Here is a 23,991-nt window from a genome sequence, read left to right as displayed (position 1 = left end):
CACTGCCAGGGAGCACATACAATGGCACTTCCAAAATGCGTGCGCCACCAGCTATTTATTACACTGAAAAATAGCTGCATTTCTTTAAAAAAAATATATAAAAGAGAAATAAGAGAAGAAGAAGAAGAAGAAGAAGAAGGAGAAGAAGAAGGAGAAGGAGAAGGAGAAGAAGAAGGAGAAGAAGAAGGAGAAGGAGAAGGAGAAGGAGAAGGAGAAGGAGAAGGAGAAGAAGAAGAAGAAGAAGAACTACTGAACAGAATTTTGGACACAACTTCTCTTCTCTTTCCACTTTTTTTTTTAAAGGAACATCCCCACATAATCACTTGCTGTTGTTACTTGGAAAAAAAGATGTTTCTTGCATCATTCACCCTCAAAACACGTGTTGGAAGCTATTTAAGGCCAATTCGAATAGTCAGCTCGAATAATGAGCTCAAATACCGACTCGAATAGTGAGCTCGAAGTCCGAGGTCGAATCGAATAGTAAAAAATATTCGACTCGAATTCGAATAATTTACTATTCGAATTCGACCAAACTCGAATAATAAAAAGGGGTATCCGAGCATCACTAACTGCGACCACAGTTTGCACGATCTGTGCGCTGGAACCGTTTGGAAGGCATTTTGCGTTCCAGCCATCAGGGCTCCTGTGACAGTGTTTAGCAGTGGTTGGGATCTGTGTTGTGCTGAAAGTATCTAAGATAGCGCTAGCGCTATCAAGAAACGAACTAATTAGTTGGTGTAGCTGGAATGCAATATATTTTTTATATATACAGAGAGACTGTGTAGCCAGTACCCCTGCGCAAAAGTTTTATTTTATTTGGCATGGAAATGTCCGGGAACTACAAGAACATGTGCCTGGCGGACCTACAAAATCTTTGCCAAGCGAGAGGCAAGAAACAACAGGACCTGGTAACGGACTTGTTTCACTGGGATACCTAGCAACTGCGGGAGCTGGATACGTCCGCTGAGGTGGACGCCGCCCCATCTGACTCATGTCGAGGGGAACCAGCCCAGCCTCCCTGCTGAAGGAGCATCACCTGTAAGTGAAAAATTTCAATTCGCTAATATTGAAAAAGACACTGACATTGACTTGTTTTTGCGGTCTTTTGAAAAAGCATGCCGTCAGTATCGTCTGTCCCAAGACCAGTGGGCCAGACATCTGACACCTTTGCTGCGCTACAAAGCGCTTGATGCTTTCGCAGAGTTACCTGCGGAAAAAGATAATGATTATGCTGCTATAAAAGACGCTATCATTACCAAATACCAGCTGACGCCAGAAGCCTATCGCAAAAAGTTCAGGTCCTGGCAGAAAAAGTCTCCTGATTCTTGCCGAGATGTGGTCAGCAGCTTGCTCACCACACTCCGCCAGTGGACTCTAGGCCTCATCACCAAAGGGTCTTATGATGTCCTGGAGGATTTGATAGTCCTAGAACAATTTCTGAACATTTGCCCTGCTGATGTACGACAGTTTGTGCTGGAGCGCAAACCTGCATCAGCAACTGTCCCTGCAAACCTTGCTGAAACTTTTGCGACTACCCGGGTGCCTGACACACGCAGAACTGCACCATCCAGTTGGAGGGGAGGTCAGCCCAATACTCTGGCAGACTCTCCTGCCCCTGTGAGCCGTCCACCACAGAGGCCACCCAGCGCAGCTGCTGCGCCCAGGCCTGCAGCACCTGAGAGGATCACCTGTCACTACTCCCGCCAGCCCAGACACATGAAATTTGACTGTCCGGAGCGGAGACAGACACCACCAGCACCTGGATCATCTGTATCACCTGTACCACCTGTACCTCACCCACCAGCCAGCGAACCACAGCCTGGATCATCAGATTTTGTTCTGTTTGCCCGCGGAAAGGAAATCCGCGACCAAACCGACCAGCAGCAGCCTGTTAGAGTGAACGACAAGGTTGTCACCGGATTTCGAGAAACCGGAGCTGACATCACGTTAGTTCACTCACACCTTGTGCCAGAGGAGAGCATCAGCTCCAGCCAATCCCTTGCCCTTACTGGAGTAGAGGGCACCCTTTTACACATGGCCCAAGCGAGAGTGAAGCTCGACTGGGGGGTAGGGGTCCAAGAAAGGGTTGTTGGGGTTGTGAAGGATCTCCCAGTCCCTGTGTTGCTGGGGACTGATTTGGGCAAGCTTGTGTCCTATTACGAACCTGCCACAACCGCCTTGTCGCTCACAGAAGGAGACGGACTCTCCGCCCACCAACAGGTACTTTATACACTTGGGGAGGCACCAGGGGGAGGTGGGTTGAATGTGCCTAGTTCAAGGGTACCAGGTTCAATAGTGCCTGCCTCAAAGGCACCTGAGTTTGATGCACGAACTGTCTGTCCTGATGATGTAACTGTACCTGAGTTTAATGTACAACCTGTCTGTAATGAAAATGTGTCTACACCTGTCAATGTCATTAATGCATGTGTCAATGATGTGAAGAATATTGATTATTTTAATGACAATGATGTGCCTGTACTAGCACCCAGGGTGCTGCCAGAATTGTGGGCTCAGCACTGAACTCCTCGTTCAGTACTGACCCCAGCAAAGAGACCTTTCAGCCGCTGACTTCATGTGGCATGGGCCAGCTGGATGAAATTGACAGCGCTGTACTCACAGCAGCACTACAAAGTGACCCAAGCCTGGAGGCACTCATGCAGCAAGCCTCTGAGTCCCTCGCAGACGGGGCCGCTTTCAAGGTGTACTGGTGGGAGACTGTACAGTGAGTCTGAACAGCCCCCTACAGGTAGATCACATGCGAATACCAAATGGCGTGTGGTCCCGAGTGCGTTCAGGGGACGTGCTGAAATCCGCACATGCTAATCCTCTGACAGGGCACTCAGGTGTCCACAAGACACTTGCCTGTATTCAGAGACAGTTTTATTGGCCCAGGATGAACAGGGATGTAGCAAACTACTGCAAAGCATGTGCCGTCTATCAGGAGCTGGGAAGGTCCAGGGATTCCCGTGGGGTTCAGTTAGGTCCACAGCCACTTAGCAGGGAAACCCTGTGTGGGCTGGCTGTTGACCTACCCAACCTACTGCTCGTTGTCAGCAGTCCTGGCAGACGCCACGTCCGAACGCAGTGGCGCAAACGCCCTGTCCAGAACGGTCCATGTCGGGTCAAGCCTGAGGGTAGCGGACAGCAACCTGTCCAGGTGAACCGAGCCGCAGGCTCTAATGGGTTTTCCCGCTGTACCGGCAGCTCAAGACCCGTCAGCCAGGTTAGCCGACACCAAAACGCCGATGGGCTGTCCCGGTGTCAGGGGGAACTAGACCCAACAGCGCCAATGGCTGCTACGGAGGGTGTCTTGGTGACACCCCCTACACAGCATCAGGAGGGGGAGGTGTCACGGAACAGCCATGAGAAACGAAAAAGCAATCGCAATCGGTTTATTAATGCCAATTGCCATTGACGTGCTAGACCTAGATTGGTTGTGTAGTCGTGAAAGCGATCAGAAAATGAAATTTTTGTATTCTTTTAAAACCAGAGACCTGTCCCCCTGTGAGCAAAGCATTCCCCTCACCCCTCAGAAATGTCACACGTGGCCAGATTTCCTGCAGGGACCAGCTCATTCCCCCCACAGCCAAATGGTTTCATGAAAAGAGCCAGGAAACTGGCTTCCCAGGGGGGCCATGAGAGAGCAGCCGGGGCGGCACCGACAAGAACAGATATGAATGCATGTGATGTATGGTTTCTTACCTATTATATGGAGACCGTATATCGCACAGCTATAAAATTCATATAGTCTTATTCGTTAAAGTCTGCCCAACGCGCTGATATAACATTCATGGCAATATCTCGTCCAGTTATTGCGGTATGAATCTTCTCAGGAACCTGACCCGCTGCCTTAGCCATGTCTGATGTCATATTAATCGGTACTTTCTGACAATCAGGAATCTGCTATCCACCTAAATATGACATGTACCGTTTATGAGTTACGGCATTTTAGAAGTTTAAGCCTAAATCTCTCCCCAAGGACTTGAACTGTGGTTGGTTGGTAACTCAGAGGGGGCCGGCATTGCCACACCCCCAAACCAGCTTCATCAAAAGCACATGGCCGGCAGGCGGACCTCAGTCCTCCAAATTCCATCTGTATGAGAGCCTGTCTGCTGCCAGCCAGAGGACACATGGCTAGCGGCCATCTTGTTTGGACTTTGCTCTGATCTTCAACAAAAGAATTTTGCTGAAACTGAAACTGAACTTTACAAGTTTTCCCACAAAAGGACATCTTCCATGAACCTAAGTATTTTATCCTTTTCTTTTCATACTGCGTTATCTAATGTCTCAATAATTGTTGATTTTAATAATTTTCTGTATATATTAATTATTTATATTGCACGTAAATAAAGACTTTATCAAAGTCGTTTACTGTTCCGCTACACCTGCTATACAGCCATACACAGAAACTGAACTCAGGCCTCTGAGGAGTCGCTACTATTATTGATATCTAGACAGAATACAGCGTGTTTTAACCGTTTTATTTGCAGGATCAGTCAGTCAGTCAGTCGGTAGGGACCACTGGCCCATACCAGTGGTGGTGGCAGATATACCCTGAAATAGTGTGTAAGTTCTAATTACCGTAACCTCACAGGTTCCATTCTGGTTTGTCTGCGGCCAACTCCCAATGGTTTCTGCGCATTGACTGCGACCGCAGTTTGCACGATCTGTGCACTGGAACCGTTTGGAAGGCATTTCGCGTTCCAGCCACCAGGGCTCCTGTGACAACACACATGAAAGAGGGGGCTGCACATGGAATGGGAGGGGCACTGCTGCGCATGGAAGAGCCTTAACATACTTGGCCTAGGGGTGGAAAAAGTATAAATCCAACTTTGCCACCAGGGAACTATGACTTTCATATCTCCACTCTTCTCCGACTAGATTTTGCATGCATTCCATTAAAGCAAAGTTGGCCCATAAAGGAATGTGTAGTAATTAGAAGCTCCATTTTACACTGAAGGTTCGAGCCCACCAGGGGTCACGTGGTGGCAGAGTAATGCAGGAAGGGGTATTTGCTGGCACATATAAATCATCCAGTTGAATGATTCAAACACGTAAATAGTAAATATAAATGTATGCACAGATTTCTTTCATCACCTGGTTCATATTTGACCAGAGTTAGAGCTCGTTCACATATAGGGCGTTTTCTGCCTTTTTTCAAGAAACGCTTGTGCAATGATTCTCTATGAGAAGGTTTATATCAGTGCATTTCATCTGCTTTTTGGGTGCCTGTACCATTTTTGGGTCGATTTTGCTCCAAAGGAAAAGCGCTTTATGCAGCAATTGCGCTTCGCGTTTTTAAGAATAAATACATTGTATTTATTCTTTTCCAGGTCAAATACTGTATATACCTGCATATAAGCCGACCCGTGTATAAGCCGAGGTACCCACCTTTCCCTCAGAAATAAGGAAAAAGTCATTGACTCACGTATAAGCCCCTCAATATATCCCCTCCACAGTAGCCAGATGTTCCCGCAGTACAAGTCAGCCCCCCTCCACATAGCCAGATGTGCCCCAGTATCTGTGTCTCAAGAACCACTAGATGACAACTGTGTCTCCACTAGATGACGTCATAGATATGACACACAGCGATTGCCACACAGGAAGAGATCATTGCACTGCTGACCCGTTGCTTGCATGCTCCGCTCCACAAGCCAGGGGAGACAGATAGTCTTGAGCAAAGCACTCTGCACACCATGATGCTGGGGAAGGGGTGCAGGAACACAGCAGGGCGCAAGCTGGTAAGAGCAGGATCACTAGTGCACAATCCTTACGCTCCTCTGCCATTAACAAAATCTGCTCCACCATCTGTTTTTCTCCACTGACTCTCATATAAGCCTAGGGGGTAATTTTTCAGCACAATTTTTATGCTGAAAAATTAGGCTTATACGCAAGTATATACAGTAGTTCACTTTCTGACTGACGTCAGGAAGTGACAAAACGGAATTGCTCTGCAAAAGCACTTACAAAAGCACTTTGCTCAAAACCGTAGCGTGCAGTGGAGCGCTGGGAGGGGGGAAAAAACACTCAAAAAATTTAAAATCGCTGCCGGCAGCAATTTCGATTTTAGATGTGAACAGAGCCTAACCCAAACTATGGTACAACTCATACAAGCACAAATCCGATAGTTTGGCAAATTACTAGTCTACTATGAGCCAGGTCACATCAGAAAGCTTTTGTTCCCCCAATGCAGATGTTTTTGAGGGCTAGTTCACAGTGGTCAGTTGTGTTGCAGAATAATTCTGCATGTCAACTCACTGCCCGTACAATCCTATGAGTCTGTTCACATCTCTGCGTTGTAACTGATTGCGTTATTCTAACTCGCTGTATGCAGGCTTTGTATTAAAGAGACACTGAAGCGGAAAAAAATATGATATAATGAATTGTTTGTGTAGTATGGACAGGGACGTTTCTAGGGTCCTTGGAGATCGGGGGCACCTGTGGGCACTAGGTGGAGAGGGCAAAAAATGGGCATGGCCATGAGGTGAGTGGGCGTGGCCATGGGTGGGGCCAAATGTACATGAACTTAGCAGCGGTGTAAGCTACAGATAACGGGCTTGCCCAACAAAATTTTGGATGGAGCCCCCTGTCCTTTATTTAGATAATTTACAATCAGTATAGGCATAGATCAAAGATGTATACGCTCATACAATTTTGATTGGTCAATCACTGACCACCAATTTTACCACCTCCGTGCAGTAAGTGGGCCAACAGACAATGAATTTGATGAACAGAGCTAAAGTTGGCTAATCAAAATTGTATGTGTGTACCAGGCTTTACAGCTAATACTGTACATACTGAAAGTAGCAGGGATCAGCATACAATACAGCTGGTTTACAATCAGTAAAGGTACAGAGTAACACCTTACACTGTACACACTGGAGGTAGATCAGCACACAGTGCAGGCACTAGAGAACAGCGTATACTGTACATACTGTAGGCAGCAGAATTCAGCTCACTGCAGCTAGCGTGCCGAAAAATATGAGGATCACGTTGTGTGGCGCGCTTATCGCGCTGCACCGAAAAATGGGTGGGCCATGGACCAGAATGTGGGTGTGGTAACGGGTGGAGACAAATTAACATGAACCTAGCAATGGTGGGACATTAGATTAGGACAGTGGTGGCGAACCTTTTGGAGGCCAAGTGCCCAAACTGCAACCCAAAAGTCACTTATCTATCGCAAAGTGGCAACAGCAATTTAAACTAAATACTGTACAAACGTTTTTAACTCATACATGAACATTATGGACAATCCAAGTTGAAAATAAACTGTGAAGATAAACAATTTCATCCATCCTACTCCTGAAAAATGTATTCAATTATTTAGAACCTCCCAGTTTTATTTTCTGTTTTAAAAAGCTAAAAAAGTAGGTTTAATGCTATTGTCTCATATGATAAGGATTCAGCTTTTCCCATAGTCTCGCAGTTAGCAATCATGTGACCCCCAACAAGACAAATTCAGCAATCATGAGGCCCCTATCAAGACAAATTCAGCAATCATGAGGCCCCCAACAAGACAAATTCAGCAATCGTGAGGCCCCCGACATGACAAATTCAGCAATCGTGAGGCCCCCGACATTACAAATTCAGCAATCGTGAGGCCCCCGACATGACAAATTTAGCAATAGTGAGGCTCCCAACATGACAAATTCAGCAATAGTGAGGCCCCCAACAAGACAAATTCAGCAATCATGAGGCCCCCAACAAATTATGAGGCCCCCAACAAGACAAATTCAGCAATCTTGAGGCCCCCAACAAATCATAAGGCTCCCAACAAGACAAATTCAGCAGTCATGAGGCACATAAATAGACAGCATTTCACATAAATAGGCAGAAGCCCCCCTTAATATGGTAGACACCTCTCACCTGGCTTCTGAATTCTCCTCTACTGGCTGCTGTGCCTGGCAATACTGTTTTTAGCTGGATTAGGGATGATGTGTGGGCTGAAAGGCCTGGCAGTGATGCTGTGGCCATTGCTGTGGCTGGGTTGGCTGGCGGTGATACTGTGACCTGGCTGGCGGTAATGCTGGGTTGTTGAAGTAAATGCTGGCCTGACTGGTGGTGATGCTGTGGCTTTTTTGACAATGATTCTGGGCTGGTTGGCTGGTGGTGATACTGGGCTGGCTGGGCTGGCTGGCCTGGGTAGTTTAGGTAGTGACAGGTGCCCCCTAGTGAAGGTAGCACCAGGAGTCCCCCAGTTTAGGTAGCGACAGAAGCCCCCCAGTTTAGGTAGTGAAAGGCGCCCCCCAGGTTAGGTAGTGAGTGACAGGCGCCCCCCAGGTTAGGTAGTGAGTGACAGGGACCCCCAGGTTAGATAGTGAGTGACAGGGACCCCCAGGTTAGATAGTGAGTGATGGGACCACCAGGTTAGATAGTGAGTGACAGGGAACACCAGGTTAGATAGTGAGTGACAGGGACCACCAGGTTAGTGAGTGACAGGGACCCCAGTTAGGTGGTGAGTGACAGGGACCCCCAATAGATAGTGAGTGACAGGGACCCCAGTTAGGTAGTGAGTGACAGAGACCCCAGTTAGGTAGTGAGTGACAGGGACCCCTGTTAGATAGTGACAGGGACCCCAGTTAGGTAGTGAATGACAGGGACCCCAGTTAGGTAGTGACAGGGACCCCCGATAGATAGTGAGTGACAGGGACCCCAGTTAGGTAGTGAGTGACAGGGACCCCCGTTAGGTAGTGAGTGACAGGTGCCTCCAGTTAGGTAGTGAGTGACAGGGACCCCCGTTAGATAGTGAGTGACAGGGACCCCAGTTAGATAGTGAGTGACAGGGACCCCAGTTAGATAGTGAGTGACAGGGACCCCTGTTAGATAGTGAGTGACAGGGACCCCAGTTAGGTAGTGAGTGACAGGGACCCCTGTTAGATAGTGAGTGACAGGCGCCTCCAGTTAGGTAGTGAGTGACAGGGACCCTCATTAGGTAGTGAGTGACAGGGACCCCAGTTAGACAGTGAGTGACAGGGACCCCCGTTAGATAGTGAGTAACAGGGACCCCAGTTAGATAGTGAGTGACAGGGACCCCAGTTAGATAGTGAGTGACAGGGACCCCCGTTAGATAGTGAGTGACAGGGACCCTCGTTAGATAGTGAGTGACAGGGACCCCCGTTAGATAGTGAGTGACAGGCGCCCCCCGTTAGGTAGTGAGTGACCGGGACCCCCCTCACCTCACAGCCAGGATACCTCGATAAGCGGGCGACCCGACCAGAATGGGCGCCGGGCGCATCACGCTGCATATGCGGAAGTGATGTCACTTCCGCATATCAGCTGTGTACGCTAGGTCCTAGCGCCCGCTCTATTTGGTCGCCGCTGATCGAGGTCTGACGCTCTGGCCGCGGGGACAGCCGGGGAGGCAGCGGCGGCCAGGAGGGGACAGCGGGCAGTGCCGGGCACCCCTGGGAAAGAGATCCGGGGCACCCCAGGACAGATTGGGGGCACGTGCCCCCAAAAATAGGGCTAGCGACGCCCCTGAGTACAGATAATTACTAGTACGTTAGTAGCAAAGAAAATATTCTCATATTTTTATTTTCGGTTATATTGTTTTTTTTTTATAACATTGCATCATTCTCTAATATTTGCAGTCTACACAATACTCGGCATTCTAAATGATTTTACAGAGCAGTCTGTGAACTTTGGAACCCTTCTCTGCCCAGAAAAAGAAAATACATTGACAGACACTTCAGATAAAAGGCTTTAGAACACAGAGCTCTCTGCGACTTTAAAAGTGGTGGAGCTCAATGGCAATTTGCATAGATAACAACTGGAGTTTCTTAACTCTTCCTGTACTGGAAACAACATTAGCAGGGGCTTAGCAATAGGGGGTGCAGAGGTTGCGACCGCATCGGGGCCCTTGGGCTAGAGGGGCCCCGAGGGGCCCTCCCTTAGCTGCAGTATTAGCTTTTTATTGGTTGTTTTGTTTTTTCCTTTTTTCCTTTTTTCCTTACTTCCATTCCTTTCCCTTTCCCCTTCCCCTTCCCCCTCCCCTTTTGCATTGCCCTCCGGGGGGCGGCTGGCCCAGCTGCTGCCCCCACCCTTAAGGGACGTCAAGAGCATGACACCCCTGATGTTATTGGTGTCTGCTTTTTGAACTATCATTACTTATGTGTCTTATTGGTACAGATATAGGCATTATTTGTCGATCCACATTGTTGATGTTCTTTTTGAATTATATAAATGTAGACTTTAGTAAGTTATGGTGCTATTTATGACTAAATCTTATTCGCAGCGGTGTTCCACCTTAGGCTTGGTTGTGTGGCCGTCCTCTCCCCTTGACCCAGACGCACGGAGATTTGCATTCCCCCCCCCCTTTCCTCCCCCTTCCTCTCCTCCCACTCCCCAGGTCTCTTTGCGTGGTGTCTTGGTGGGAGCGGCCACGCAAGGGCGCCGACAAAGGGGGCGGTGCTGGGGGATGCGTTCTATGCCCTGGCATCTGCCCCCTGCCTTTCATTGTCGGCGCTTACCTAATGCGGAGACCTGGGCTGGACTCTGGGCATGCACCGCCCACGTCATTTCCGCGAATGGTCCGAGCTACGTGGAATGCAGAGACCGCGCCCCTTTGTAGAGCGCGGCAGACACACTTCCACAGACACGCCATTTATGGCGTGGGGTGACACCGCTGTACCCATAGGCAGACTCAGCACGGCTAGGCGCCCTGAAGAGCCGGGTATCCCGATGAAACCGGTCGACTACTCCTCCATCTCCACCGCTCATATACCATCCAGCTCCGTTGGCTTTCTTTAAAGACCCGGACACTGTGTCATTATGGCTCCACAGGGGAAGCTGCTCCATCAGTACAGGCCTGTACCAACGTTGTGGTAGCTATACAACTTCATTTTTTACCCTTGCACTTTGGAACTGTGTTGCGATTGGACATCTATATTGAACGGATTCACTGTTTGCATAAACTTGCTGTTTGCAGTGTGGATGCTGCGAGTGGGCATCATTACAACAGAGACTGAGCAACACATATCAAGGGAATTGTTGCCAACATCCTTGTTTAACTTTTGAGAACACTGTGCAAGTTTGACTGCATATCCCTCTATCTTACAGTGGAGGTTACCATTAGAATATTATATACTTTTACCAAGAGACAACTTGGGCTCAGTTCAAGCATTTCAGGCTACCCAAATGATATAGCCATTTGAATTGTCAATCCAGTCTCCATACATGGTGGTCTTGATATTAGTACTTTATGCCACAGTAGCTGGATAGTGAGCGTTGTGACCTAGTAGACCGTGCTCAAAAAACTGCCGTTTTTCATGGGGTCTTTTTTAGGTGCTTCTAATTGAATAATAATTTTTAAATGTATTGATAAAAGCTTTATAATTTTATAAAATCCATGACTCATTGAGTGCTTTGATCTGCAGACTTCGGTCTGCTTTCCTTCCAAATTCTTAGCTCTTTATTGGTCCCGTGCTCATAATAATCACTTCTACGGATACTTTGAATAGTGGTAATCACTAACAAACTGTTCCCATCCCCTTCTTGCACCTCTGACACTGTAGTTGCCATTGGCAGGTTTTGGTCCGCCGTATCAATTGTTATGTATAGAGTGCTTGGGGGGGCCCAATGTAAAACTTGCATCGAGGCCCATAGCTCCTTAGCTACGCCACTGAACATTAGACTTGTGTCTCTGCTCCTAATGTTTTATTTCTTAGCTTTATTACACATACAAATCATTATATCATAATTATTTGTTTTACTTCAGTGTCTCTTTAAAGTCTATGTCCAGTCTCCATTGCAGTTCACAGTCCTTATAACGCGTGAATTATGCAACTGACCACTGTGAACCTAGCCTAAAGGGATCAGGATCCCATATTTTTCAATGATCTACAGCCCAGGAGAACATTAATAAACAGGCCCCGTTTTTTCCAGTATAATCTAAATAATATAGATAATGGGACACACTATCACAGCGGTTCCCAATGTTGTAGGTTCCATAGAGCACTATAGCCAAGTTACAGATGCTAAGGAGTATGTTGCATTATCCTGTAAAATAATGACCCATTGATGTATGGTTAATGCTTGCCACAGTTCATGCAGGATTGTGCCAGGGATCCCCTGCCCAGATCTCTTGGTTAGAACCACTGATACATAGTTTTAGGCTGAGCAGTCTGACAAATCTCGATACTGACATGCAATAGCTTTTGTGTCCAGTAGATGTCTCTGGTTTACTGCAGTTAGTAAATTACTGAAAGCGTCAGTTATTTTATCCCATATAGTTACATTGTCACCTTATAGAATACAAGTCAACTCACAGTTTCTCTTTATAGTAATGGCTATTAGCCTAGAATAAGTACCGGCGGTAGCTAATGAGAGTGGACAGGAAAATGGTAAAACAAACTGGGATGGTCCATAACCCAGGAGGGGAAAAGAAAGATGCTAGGAATTGAAATACCAAACCTTTCAAGGCTGACCTTAAAGGGAACCTAAAGCAAGGCTTCCGTATTTATTTCCGTTTAAGTAATACCAGTTGCCTGGCTGTCCTGCTGATCTATTTGGTTGCAATAGTGTCTGAAACACACACCTGAAACAAGCATGAAGCTAATCCAGTCAGACTTCAGTCAGGGCACCTTGTTCATGGGCTGTGGCTAAAAGTGGCTGAAAGTATTAGAGGCAGAGGATCAGCAGGACAGCAAAGTAATATGCATTGTTTAAAAGGAAATATCCCTCTCGCTTTAGGTTTCCTTTAAAGAAAGGGGCAAATGGACACACAAACCCCTTCCCTTCAAATTGTGGGTATCTGTCTCTGGTATCTTTTTCCTTTCTCCTGTTTGTATACCTTTCTAATACACTATTTTTTTTCCTACACTGGACTAAGGACTCCTTACTGCTGAATAGGTACTAGTTCTAGCCAGGACTCATTTATGGGAAGGTGGGGTTGAGGAGAGGTTAGGGCTATGCTAGTTTTACCAGTACAGAGAAAGTATAGTATGAGGACAGGGTTAACAATAGCATGAATAGATTGAAGGGCGTAGGTTAGAGTCAGGCATAAAGGTAAAGAGGAAGCTGCTTTACTTATATGATCATCAAGGGCCACTTGCTCTGTCCTAGGCCAGTTTTTAAAAAATGTTTTTCAGCTTCCACACAGACAAATCTGGGACTAGTGAATGCTGTTATCTGTTCCCTGAACTCAGAAGTGGTTCTCAGGCACAACTCTATTTGGCCATCAGTATAAGCTACACTGGAGTTTAACTGCAGATAAACTGTTCATTAAAAGCCTTGGATTCTTAACCCTTACAGTGAGAAAAAAAAAAAGGGAACACAGCCTAGTTCTATGTAGAATTGGGACACATTTATCTTACCATGTTACATGTCACTCCGGGTACCCTTTAATTCAGAAATATGCCTATTGCTGCTTTTTGCTTCTGGAATGTCCCCCTCCCTTAATAAAGGATAAATATTTAGTAATACTTAAAGCAGACCTAAACTCAGAACTTTTTGCTCTAAAAGATAAGCAACAGCATAATAACCTTTAAAGAAAAACTTTTTTTTACAGCTGATACAAATCCTGCAGTAAGTCTGCAGTGTGTCTACTTCCTACTTTCATGGAAGCCGACATAGGGTTAACATCCGGAGTTTACAAATTAGCTGCTCTGCGAGGCAGCCAGCTGACTCAGCTGAGAGATCAAATAAACTTGTGATTAGTCACAGATGATAGGCTAAACGCTTTAAATATATACTGGGTGCATTTCTCTGTCTTCCTTCTGTCATGTGCAAGAGTTCAGGTCCACTTTAACAGTAATTTCAGATTACAGTGGCAGTGGATGACTATTTTATACAATTTCTCCGATTTCCTCTACTTACCGTCAGTCTTGGAGCGGAGAGAGCCAACCCTGGGAGAGACAGAGCTAAGGCCAGCAGCAGCATGGGAGATGCCATCACTACTGTCACTCTACATGAGGATAAATGAAACCAAATCAGTTATAGCAGTAAGGTGAAACGAACCTCATGCAATCTATAGCATTGCAAGCCCAAACGTGTTAAGAGATGTTTACTAATGATACAAACCTGATCATACAATCTTATTAGTTTTATGTAATATGAGGGCCTTCTTAAAGAACAGGCAGGCCTGGATTTACCTCACAGGAGCCTATAGGCACAGATGTCCTGGCACCCTAGACTTCTCGCTCCATGAACCTACGCACTGCAAGTGTGCTGGCTGGCCCGGCTGTCACTTCTCCATTGTTTCCCTTGCCTGTCATAGGTAGCTACAGGTGCCCCTTGGCATTAGGTAGCCAGAAATACCCTCAGTATTAAGTAGCTAGAGGTGCCCCCGACTGAAAGGAGATCTTGTTAGTGGAATGCCAAGAGCTGGGTGAGTAACGAGTTACGTCTTATTTACACTCTCATCAGGACCCTGGGAAGGAGGGAGAGAGGCACTAAGGGAGTGGAGTGACCCGCATTACCTTCATCATAAGCCAGTGCCGTAAATTCGGCCCTGAGAACAGGTGTCAAACACAAGGCCTACGGGCCAAATACGGCCCTCCATGCCATTTTATGTGGCCCTCGAGAGCTTCCAATGACCATCATTAAAGTAGCAAAAGAAAGACACCACACTTCCTTCCCATCCAGAGGAGTACACTGTTGACAGTGTTTCAGATTGATACACTGTCAGTTTGTACCAGGGTGCAGCAACAACCCATGGGACACTCCCAGTTAAATTAGGACAGGCCCTCTCCTTGGATCCAAACCGCGCACACACACACACACACACTCTTCCCCTCCCCAGACAACCACATAGCAAAGTAGTGGACAGTAGCGTAGCAATACAGAGGTAGCCACCGCATCGGGGCCCTTGGGCCAGAGGGGCCCCGTAAGGCCCTCCCTCAACTGCAGTATTAGCTCTTTACTGGTCCTGTGCTTGTAATAATCACTTCTATAGATGCTTTGAATGATAATAATCATTAACAAGCTGCTCCCCATGCCCTTCTTGCCCCTCTGACACTGTGGTTGTCCTTGGCAGGTTTTGGTGCGCCGTATCAACTGTTATGTATAAAGTGCTGGGGGGGCATGTATAACTCGCACCGGGGCCCCTAGCTCCTAAGCTACTCCACTGGTAGTGGAGCAATGTAATAATTACCTGTTTCAACGATACATAGTGTCTTCTGTTCTTCCTGGCAGTCACATGCTCTGACTGTGCTTTCATACCTCCAACTTCCAATCACATCACATGCCTCAGGAGCCAGAGGCGTGCAGCATAGAGCGTGTGTCTGTCAGGAAGATCAGGGGAGACCTGAAGCAGCACTGGAGCAGGAAAATATTAAACTGCTCCACTGCACTACTCTGCAGAAGGGGGAGGAGCAGACTCCCCACCACTTGCGTAGCTAGAGATCATGGGGCCCTCAGATGGAGGCACTTAAGCAATGCTACCTGCCCCTACCCTGTGGATATGAGTTAATTGGGCAATTTACACTATCATACAATCAAAACTGCATATAGTTCATGAGCACCGAGACCAAGTCAGAGGGTGAAGAAACAGGAAAGTTAATGGTGAATACATTAAGTACCCACTGGGCCCCCTATGCTCCAGGGCCTCAGCTGCTATAGCTATTGCTACGCCCCTGCTCCCCACAGTTGCTAATTTTATGCCACTTAGTTCAAGACTGGTAAATGTTGAATCTTAATAACCAATTTGGCCTGCGTCTCAGATTAGGTTTTAGAGTTCGGCCCCTTACGTTAATGAGTTTGTCCAAACCAAAGTATTCATTCTAGGCAGTGCGGAAACCATGCCTTTTCTGCATTGTGCGTTTCTTAATTTTTCGTTATTGTTATTTGTGCCAGCATTTGCATGGAGTACAATACAGTATCATATTTTTTTTTTTGTACACACATGTAAAAACATAGGACTATGTTTTGTATTGAAAAGCAATGCAGACATTTTTACATACCGTACTTTTTTTTTTTTTTTAAATGCAAATTGGATCTGTAGTTTACTCTCTTGATAGAGGGAAAACAATAAAAGACACAAAAGCAACAAAAACGCAAACGCATACAATGCAAATGCAGCAAAAAAAATGAAAAGGAACACAGGGCAGAAATCCATGTGTGCTCCCGGCCTCAAAGTATAATTACTCTGTTTACCCTTTGGCTGGCAGCTCACATTTTTGTGTGCGTTTTCTGCACAGGTAAACTGAGAACCAATGTTAATCAATGGGCAAGTGCACATCTCAATGCGTTTTTCCCATGCAAGAAAAACTGACAGCAGTGAAGCAATGCACACATTTTCTCTATCAATTACATTAGCTTCTGTGAAAAAATGCATACGTGTTCCCGCATACAGCCACACATGGCGTGCAGAAAATGCATTTACAGAAAACTGACAGACAAGTGTGATCCCAGCCTTCCACTACATAGATTTGTTAAGATTGTACAATCAAGATTGCTTCATTGGCACTTTCGTTCTAAGAATTGTGAACATCACTTGACAGGCAGCCTAGTGGGCCAATCTAAGTGCAGGTATCATGTCCATTAAGGTCTCGTTCACATTATAAATCACCAGCGCAATCGCAAGCGCTGAGCGATTTATTGAACGTTTTCTAAGCGCTTTTGCAGAGCGATTCGTTTTTTTCACTTCCTGACTTGAGTCAGGTAGTGAACTCTTTCACCCTGAAATGAATAAATACAATGTATTTATTCATAAAAGCACTTGGGAAATCGCTATGCAAAGCACTTTTTCAAGTATCCCTATACCTTCCATTGAGCAAAAGCGCTCAGAAAATGGTACATGTAGCATGTTTGCAATTTCAATGAAATCGAAACGCTTACATGTGAACACTCTCATAGGGAATCATTGCACAATCATTTTTGGGGCAATTTCTAAAATCACCAGCGCTTACAAAAACCCGCAAACGCTCATAGTGTGAATGAGCCCTAAAGGCAGCCACTGGACCAGCCAGGGCTCAGGGTATGTTCAGTGGAGCAGAAGTAGGAGCATGAGTACCCTGGACTACCACGTGTAATGTGCACATAACTTGCACTTCTCTCATTAAGCTCCGCTGCTCAACCCCATTGTCTTATTTTTGAGGAAGCATGGGTATGTAAGTGTTTGTACTTGTTTGTAAGTGTTGTTGGATGTCCTGATTGTACAGTGTGTTCAGCAACTCATGTATCTATGCTCCCCAATATTCCTTTTCTACTCTGTACAGCGCTATGAAAGATGCTGGTGCTATGTAATAAATAATAATCTATAGACTGCTGGTGTGCCAGGTTTATAAGTCTAGAAGCATGCAGCAACTCTGACAAGCAGAGATTGTCCATGAACTTTCAAACAGAGGTTAGTTTGATAGGATAACAGTTTACATTAGTAAAGTGAGCATGTAGAACATATCTTAACACTGGTCAGCATGCAATTAGTATGGCAGACAAGAGTATAGTTATATTCAGAGAAAAAGCAATCAACTTACCAGTGCTGTGTATTGCTGGTTCCTAACATTACATCCGTTGTCCGATAGATAAAACAATAATGTTGCTACATATTTTTCTGTGTTGTAATAGCTGCCAGATTGCATCAGTATGTGTCCAGATGTTTTCTATTACTTGGTCAAAATAACAGAAAATCTGTGATCAGAAAGGAGGACTTTTAGCCATACTCTGACCATGTATGTCCATTGGCTCACTGGAGTTACATGCAACAAGTACAGTTTCACCATCCTAAACAGAAGGTATTTGCAAGTATTCAGGCTCACATCAGCAGGCAGTAGCCCCCATAATGCATCACTGTCAGTTGTAACTGACAGCTGCTGATATAACTGACAGAAACTGGTATATTTCAGTTCTGACAAAATCTTGTCAGAACTGGAAGGGATCACTGTAAGAAGAAAATGGTGAGCTTCTGAGAGGAACCGACGGTGAGGTTTGTATGTAATATTAACTTGCAACTACGTCATGTGTTTATTTTAAATAATTTACTCACTTCAGGTTCCATTTAAAGAGGAGCTGTTAGGTATAGGGTCTCAGAGAAAATAAACACATATATCAGTAGCTAAAGATTGGCTGTACTTACATTACATATGCATTTCACTGTCCACGTTTGGATTTCACAGAATTTGTATATAGTATATGCAGAGAATGATGCTCCTGACAGCTCATGGCAGGTTCCATGTTTGTGAAGCCAAATGTGTCGTCATGTCCTGCCTGCTTCTGATCACAGAACAGCTCATACTGAATAACACTAGTTTGCAATGAATATTAATGAGCCATGTGGCTAGGAACAATAGCTGACTCCTGCAGTTTCCTCTGCCGGGAGATTTATCTGTGCTGTGGCTGGACTGAGTTTTAGAAGCTGCTGAAACTTGATCCCGTCTTCTCCTTAGCAGCCGAGGGGAGGGCCCCAGAATGCTTTGCAGTATGTTATGCGGCTTGCGGCTTGCTTAGGTCTAAGCATTGCTGATAAGCATACATCAAAGGTAAGACAGATCTTTATCTTCAGTAATGTCTTTTTGGCTTCCTTCTAAACTGTTTAACACAGGAGACTAGAGGTTTGAATTAGCTTCTGCCGCCTGACAGTTACTCTTTAAGATGCACAGCAGAAGCACCTTCTGGAGGCAGAGCAGATCCTTCTCACTCCTATTCAATGCATAAATGATCTACAGCCTAACAGGAGTCGAGTGGTGCGTGGACGCGGGTGGACGACGTTTACTTACTATTTCCAGAGCGTGGACGCCGTCCACCCTGGCATGTTCGGAGGGGAGCAGCGCAGTGGAAGGAGAGCTGTGAGCAGCGGTGGAGAAGGGGGGCCATCTCCCCCCCCCCTTACCTCACCTTGGGGCTCTCAATCCCCCGCTCTCCCTCCAGAAGTAACGTGCGGGCGGCTGGCAGCGGGCGGGACTTACCTCGCCTCGTTCCGGCGCCGGATCTGCGTGCCACTGCTCTGGTCTGGACCAGACCAGACTAGCGGCAGTTAAATGCTCGCGCCGGAACGAGGAGAGGTAAGTCCCGCCCGCACGTTACTTCTGGAGGGGAGAGCGAGGGATGGAGAGCCTTAAGGTGAGGGAAGGAGGAGGGAGATGACCCCCCTTCTCTACCGCTGCTCACAGCTCTCCTTCCACTGCGCTGCTCCCCTCATGCTGGGGGACACCGGACTACCTATTCTGGGGACATATACCCGACTACATATATACTGGGCACATATACCCCCTGACTACATATACTGGGCACATATACACCTGCCTACATATACTGGGGCACATATACCCCTGGCTACATATACTGGGCACATATACCCCTGGCTACATATACTGGGACATATACCCCTGACTACATACAGTGGTGTGAAAAACTATTTGCCCCATTCCTGATTTCTTATTATTTTGCATGTTTGTCACACTTAAATGTTTCTGCTCATCAAAAAACGTTAACTATTAGTCAACGATAACATAATTGAACACAAAATGCAGTTTTAAATGATGGTTTTTATTATTTAGTGAGAAAAAAAACTCCAAATCTACATGGCCCTGTGTGAAAAAGTGATTGCCCCCTGAACCTAATAACTGGTTGGGCCACCCTTAGCAGCAATAACTGCAATCAAGCGTTTGTGATAACTTGCAACGAGTCTTTTACAGCGCTCTGGAGGAATTTTGGCTCACTCATCTTTGCAGAATTGTTGTAATTCAGCTTTATTTGAGGGTTTTCTAGCATGAACCGCCTTTTTAAGGTCATGCCACAACATCTCAATAGGATTCAGGTCAGGACTTTGACTAGGCCACTCCAAAGTCTTCATTTTGTTTTTCTTCAGCCATTCAGAGGTGGATTTGCTGGTGTGTTTTGTCATTGTCCTGCTACAGCACCCAAGATCGCTTCAGCTTGAGTTGACGAACAGATGGCTGGACATTCTCCTTCAGGATTTTTTGGTAGACAGTAGAATTCATGGTTCCATCTATCACAGCAAGCCTTCCAGGTCTTGAAGCAGCAAAACAACCCCAGACCATCACACTACCACCACCATATTTTACTGTTGGTATGATGTTCTTTTGCTGAAATGCTGTGTTACTTCTACGCCAGATGTAACGGGACACGCACCTTCCAAAAAGTTCAACTTTTGTCTCGTCGGTCCACAAGGTATTTTCCCAAAAGTCTTGCCAATCATTGAGATGTTTTTTTTAGCAAAATTGAGATGAGCCTTAATGTTCTTTTTGCTTAAAGGTGGTTTGCGCCTTGGATATCTGCCATGCAGACCGTTTTTGCCCCCCGTTTTTTGTCTCTTTCATATGGTGGAGTCATGAACAATGACCTTTAATTGAGGCAAGTGAGGCCTGCAGTTCTTTAGATGTTGTCCTGGGGTCTTTTGTGGCCTCTCGGATGAGTTTTCTCTGCGCTCTTGGGGTAATTTTTGTCGGCCAGCCACTCCTGGGAAGGTTCATCACTGTTCCATGTTTTTGCCATTTGTGGATAATGGCTCTCACTGTGGTTCGCTGGAGTCCCAAAGCTTTAGAAATGGCTTTATAACCTTTACCAGACTGATAGATCTCAATTACAGTACTTTGTTCTCATTTGTTCCTGAATTTCTTTGGATCTTGGCATGATGTCTAGCTTTTGAGGTGCTTTTGGTCTACTTCTCTGTGTCAGATAGCTCCTATTTAAGTGATTTCTTGATTGAAACAGGTGTGGCAGTAATCAGGCCTGCGGGTGACTACAGAAATTGAACTCAGGTGTGATAAACCACAGTTAAGTTATTTTTTTAACAAGGGGGGCAATCACTTTTTCACACAGGGCCATGTAGATTTGGAGTTTTTTCTTCTCACTAAATAATAAAAACCATCATTTAAAACTGCATTTTGTGTTCAATTATGTTATCTTTGACTAATAGTTAACGTTTTTTGATGAGCAGAAACATTTAAGTGTGACAAACATGCAAAAGAATAAGAAATCAGGAATGGGGCAAATAGTTTCTCACACCACTGTATACTGGGACATATACCCCTGACTACATATACTGGGCACATATACCCCTGACTACATATACTGGGACATATAACCCTGACTACATATACTGGGCACATATACCCCTGACTACATATATACTGGGCACATATACCCCCTGTCTACATATACTGGGCACATATACCCCTGGCTACATATACTGGGCACATATACCACTAACTACATATACTGGGCACATATACCCCTGACTACTTATACTGGCACTCTCCACCGCTGCTCACAGCTCCCCTAATGCTGGGGGGACACCGGACTACCTATTCTGGGGACATATACCCCTGACTACATATACTGGGCACATATACCTCTGGCTACATATACTGGGCACATATATCCCTGACTACATATACTGGGGACCTATACCCCTGTCTACATATACTGGGCACATATACCCCTGGCTACATATACTGGGCACATATACCCCTGGCTACATATACTGGGCACATATACCCCCTGCCTACATATACTGGGCACATATAACCCTGCCTACATATACTGGGGACATATACCTCTGGCTACATATACTGGGCACATCTACCCCTGGCTACATATACTGGGCACATATACCCCTAACTACATATACTGACATATACTGGGCACATGTACCCCTGACTACATATACTGGCACATATATACCCCTGACTACATATACTGGGACATATACCCCTGACTACATATACTGGGCACATATACCCCTGACTACATATATACTGGGCACATATACCCCCTGTCTACATATACTGGGCACATATACCCCTGGCTACATATACTGGGCACATATACCCCTGCCTACATATACTGGGCACATATACCTCTGGCTACATATACTGGGCACATATACCCCTGACTACATATACTGGGCACATATACCTTACTGCTTCCAAATTATGTATATTTTGGGGGAACTGCTGCTGCCACATTATATATTTTGGGGGAACCACTGCCATATTATCTGTATTTTGGAGGAACTTCTACCAGATTATGTGTCTTTTTGGTGAAATGCTGTCAGATTACATCTATGTTGGGGGATACACTACGGCAGAGCTCAAACTTCCCCGGCAGACCTTTTACATCACTGCTAAGGTCATGTATATTTGGCCCACTCATGACCACGCCCACATTATGCTTGACCACGACCATTTTTTGGCGTGGTGCAGGGGTTCTCCAGGTGAGTCCACTCTCCTCTTTTCCCAGGACTAGACCCCTGCTAACACCATGAGGCTTCTGTCTCATCTGAAGTGGCCTAGTGATAGGCTGCACAGTGCTCGTACATTGAAGAGGAGTGTAAAGGATCTGCCCCGCCTCCAGAAGCCGGTACGGTGCTCTGCTGCTCTGCATATAAAGCCCCCCCCCCCAATCGAGGGTAGCTAAATAATTAGACTTGAGAGGGCAGGGTTCTGCTGGGGTCCTGGAACAATATAGTTATGCTGAGCCTCTAGACTAGCAGAGCGTTCTGTAACTATGTGGGGAGAGTAATGCCCTCAGCCAGCGCTGGACCAGATGATCTGCCAGGCAGATGACTCACTGACATGCTGAGGTCTTCAATTATTAGCTGCAGCAGTTTCTCTTAGTAAATGCCAGATCTGATTCTCCATGAGCTTGCTGGGCAGTCTGTAAGCCTAAATGACAGTGGTCACTCTGTCACCTGAGGCTGTCTGGAGTAATTGCAGAGTTTGGGAAAGTTTGTGGATATCTAGCTAGCTGCAAGAGAGTGCAATGGGTGAGCTGTGGTGAGTCAGGCAAAATCAGCGCTAGAAATTTGGGCACCGCCATAGGCCGTTATGTGAATTATGGCTACAGTGGCGCTCATTTAGCAATTTGGGTGCCGTCAAAATACAGAGCACAAATTATAATAAAAACATCAAATCAATGGTGACCTGGAAGGGAAATAGTAATTAACACCGCCGGGACTTTTGCAGGAGCAGGGTGAGCTTTTTTTCGGCTTTCACCGCGTCCAATTTCACAGCGCTTTAATTACACGGACACGAGCTGTGGACACTAAAGGCAATTGCTAAGAAATGTGATAAGTGTGACAGTCCAACACTTTTCAACATATACATCAACAAATAAGCCTCAGCCCTAAAGGGTTCACCAGCACCAAGACTCACCCTGCATGACACAACAGTGAAATTATTACTGTGAAATCAGCAGAACTGATAAATATACCTACCTTGGTCTGGAAAACAACCAATCGGGAAGCCTTAAGTCAGCCATGGAGGCCCTAAAAGCCAAAGCATGCCGAACGTTCTATGCCATCAGGAAAGAACTGTACCACATCAAACCACCAGTAAAGGTCTGGCTGAAAGTATTTCACAGAGTCATCACCCCAATCCTACTGTATGGAAGTGAAGTATGGGGCCCCACCACCTACCCAGACCAATCAAAATGGGAATCCAGCCCAACAGAAATATTCCACCTTGAGTTCTGCAAACACCTTCTCCGTGTCCATCGGAGTACCTCAAACAATGCCTGCCAAGCTGAGCTGGGGAGATTCCCATCACTGCTTGAGATACAGAAGAGAGTGTTGTCCTTCTGGGCCCACCTACAGAGCAGCAGCCCCGACTCACCCCACTACCAGGGGCGGACTGACCCGGGGGGACGGGTGGCATTTGCCCCCCGGGCCGCTGCCTCCTCACACATTCAGGGCCGGTGGGGCAGAACTAATTATCTACACAGGTGTCGGCTGCCGAGCATAACTGCAGTGTTGCGACTGCTCGATATGCAGACTAAGCCTCGCCCCCATCAGTAGCTGTTCCTCAGTGTCCAGGCATTGGGTGAGACCTCCAGCTCCTCCCCGATGCAGAATGGTCCAGGATGGCTGCTCTGGAGTCTTAACTCCGCCCCTGGCCTGGAGCTGTCAGAGGAGAGGCCGCAGCAGTGCTAATACACGCCATGTGCTGAGGGAATTGGAAGAGAACCTTGGCTTCAGGGAACCTGTGCATCCGCCAAAATCGTGGCGAAGCTCCGCCCCCAAAATTACCGCGAAGCTCCGCCCCCAAACCGGGTCAAAGCTTCGTTCCAAACCTTGGAGGTATTCTTGAACTC

At 46.3% G+C, this 23,991-nt stretch overlaps 1 protein-coding gene across 1 annotated transcript in view; it reads right to left on the bottom strand.

Moving 5' to 3' along the window:
• Positions 1-17,704, bottom strand: part of LOC137543985 (fibrinogen-like protein 1) — a 37,927-nt gene extending 20,223 nt beyond the window's left edge. The window contains exons 1-2 of the mRNA XM_068265041.1: positions 17,415-17,704; positions 13,816-13,903 (exon numbers count right to left, since the gene is read on the bottom strand). Coding sequence (XP_068121142.1) covers positions 13,816-13,890 — 75 coding nt within the window. The 5' untranslated portion in view covers positions 13,891-13,903; positions 17,415-17,704. The remainder of the gene's footprint in view (positions 1-13,815; positions 13,904-17,414) is intronic.
• Between the last annotated feature and the right edge of the window lie 6,287 nt (positions 17,705-23,991).

This window comes from Hyperolius riggenbachi, chromosome 2 (genome assembly GCF_040937935.1).
Source record: "Hyperolius riggenbachi isolate aHypRig1 chromosome 2, aHypRig1.pri, whole genome shotgun sequence".
NCBI lineage: Eukaryota > Metazoa > Chordata > Amphibia > Anura > Hyperoliidae > Hyperolius > Hyperolius riggenbachi.
This window is presented reverse-complemented; position numbering and strand designations above follow the sequence as displayed.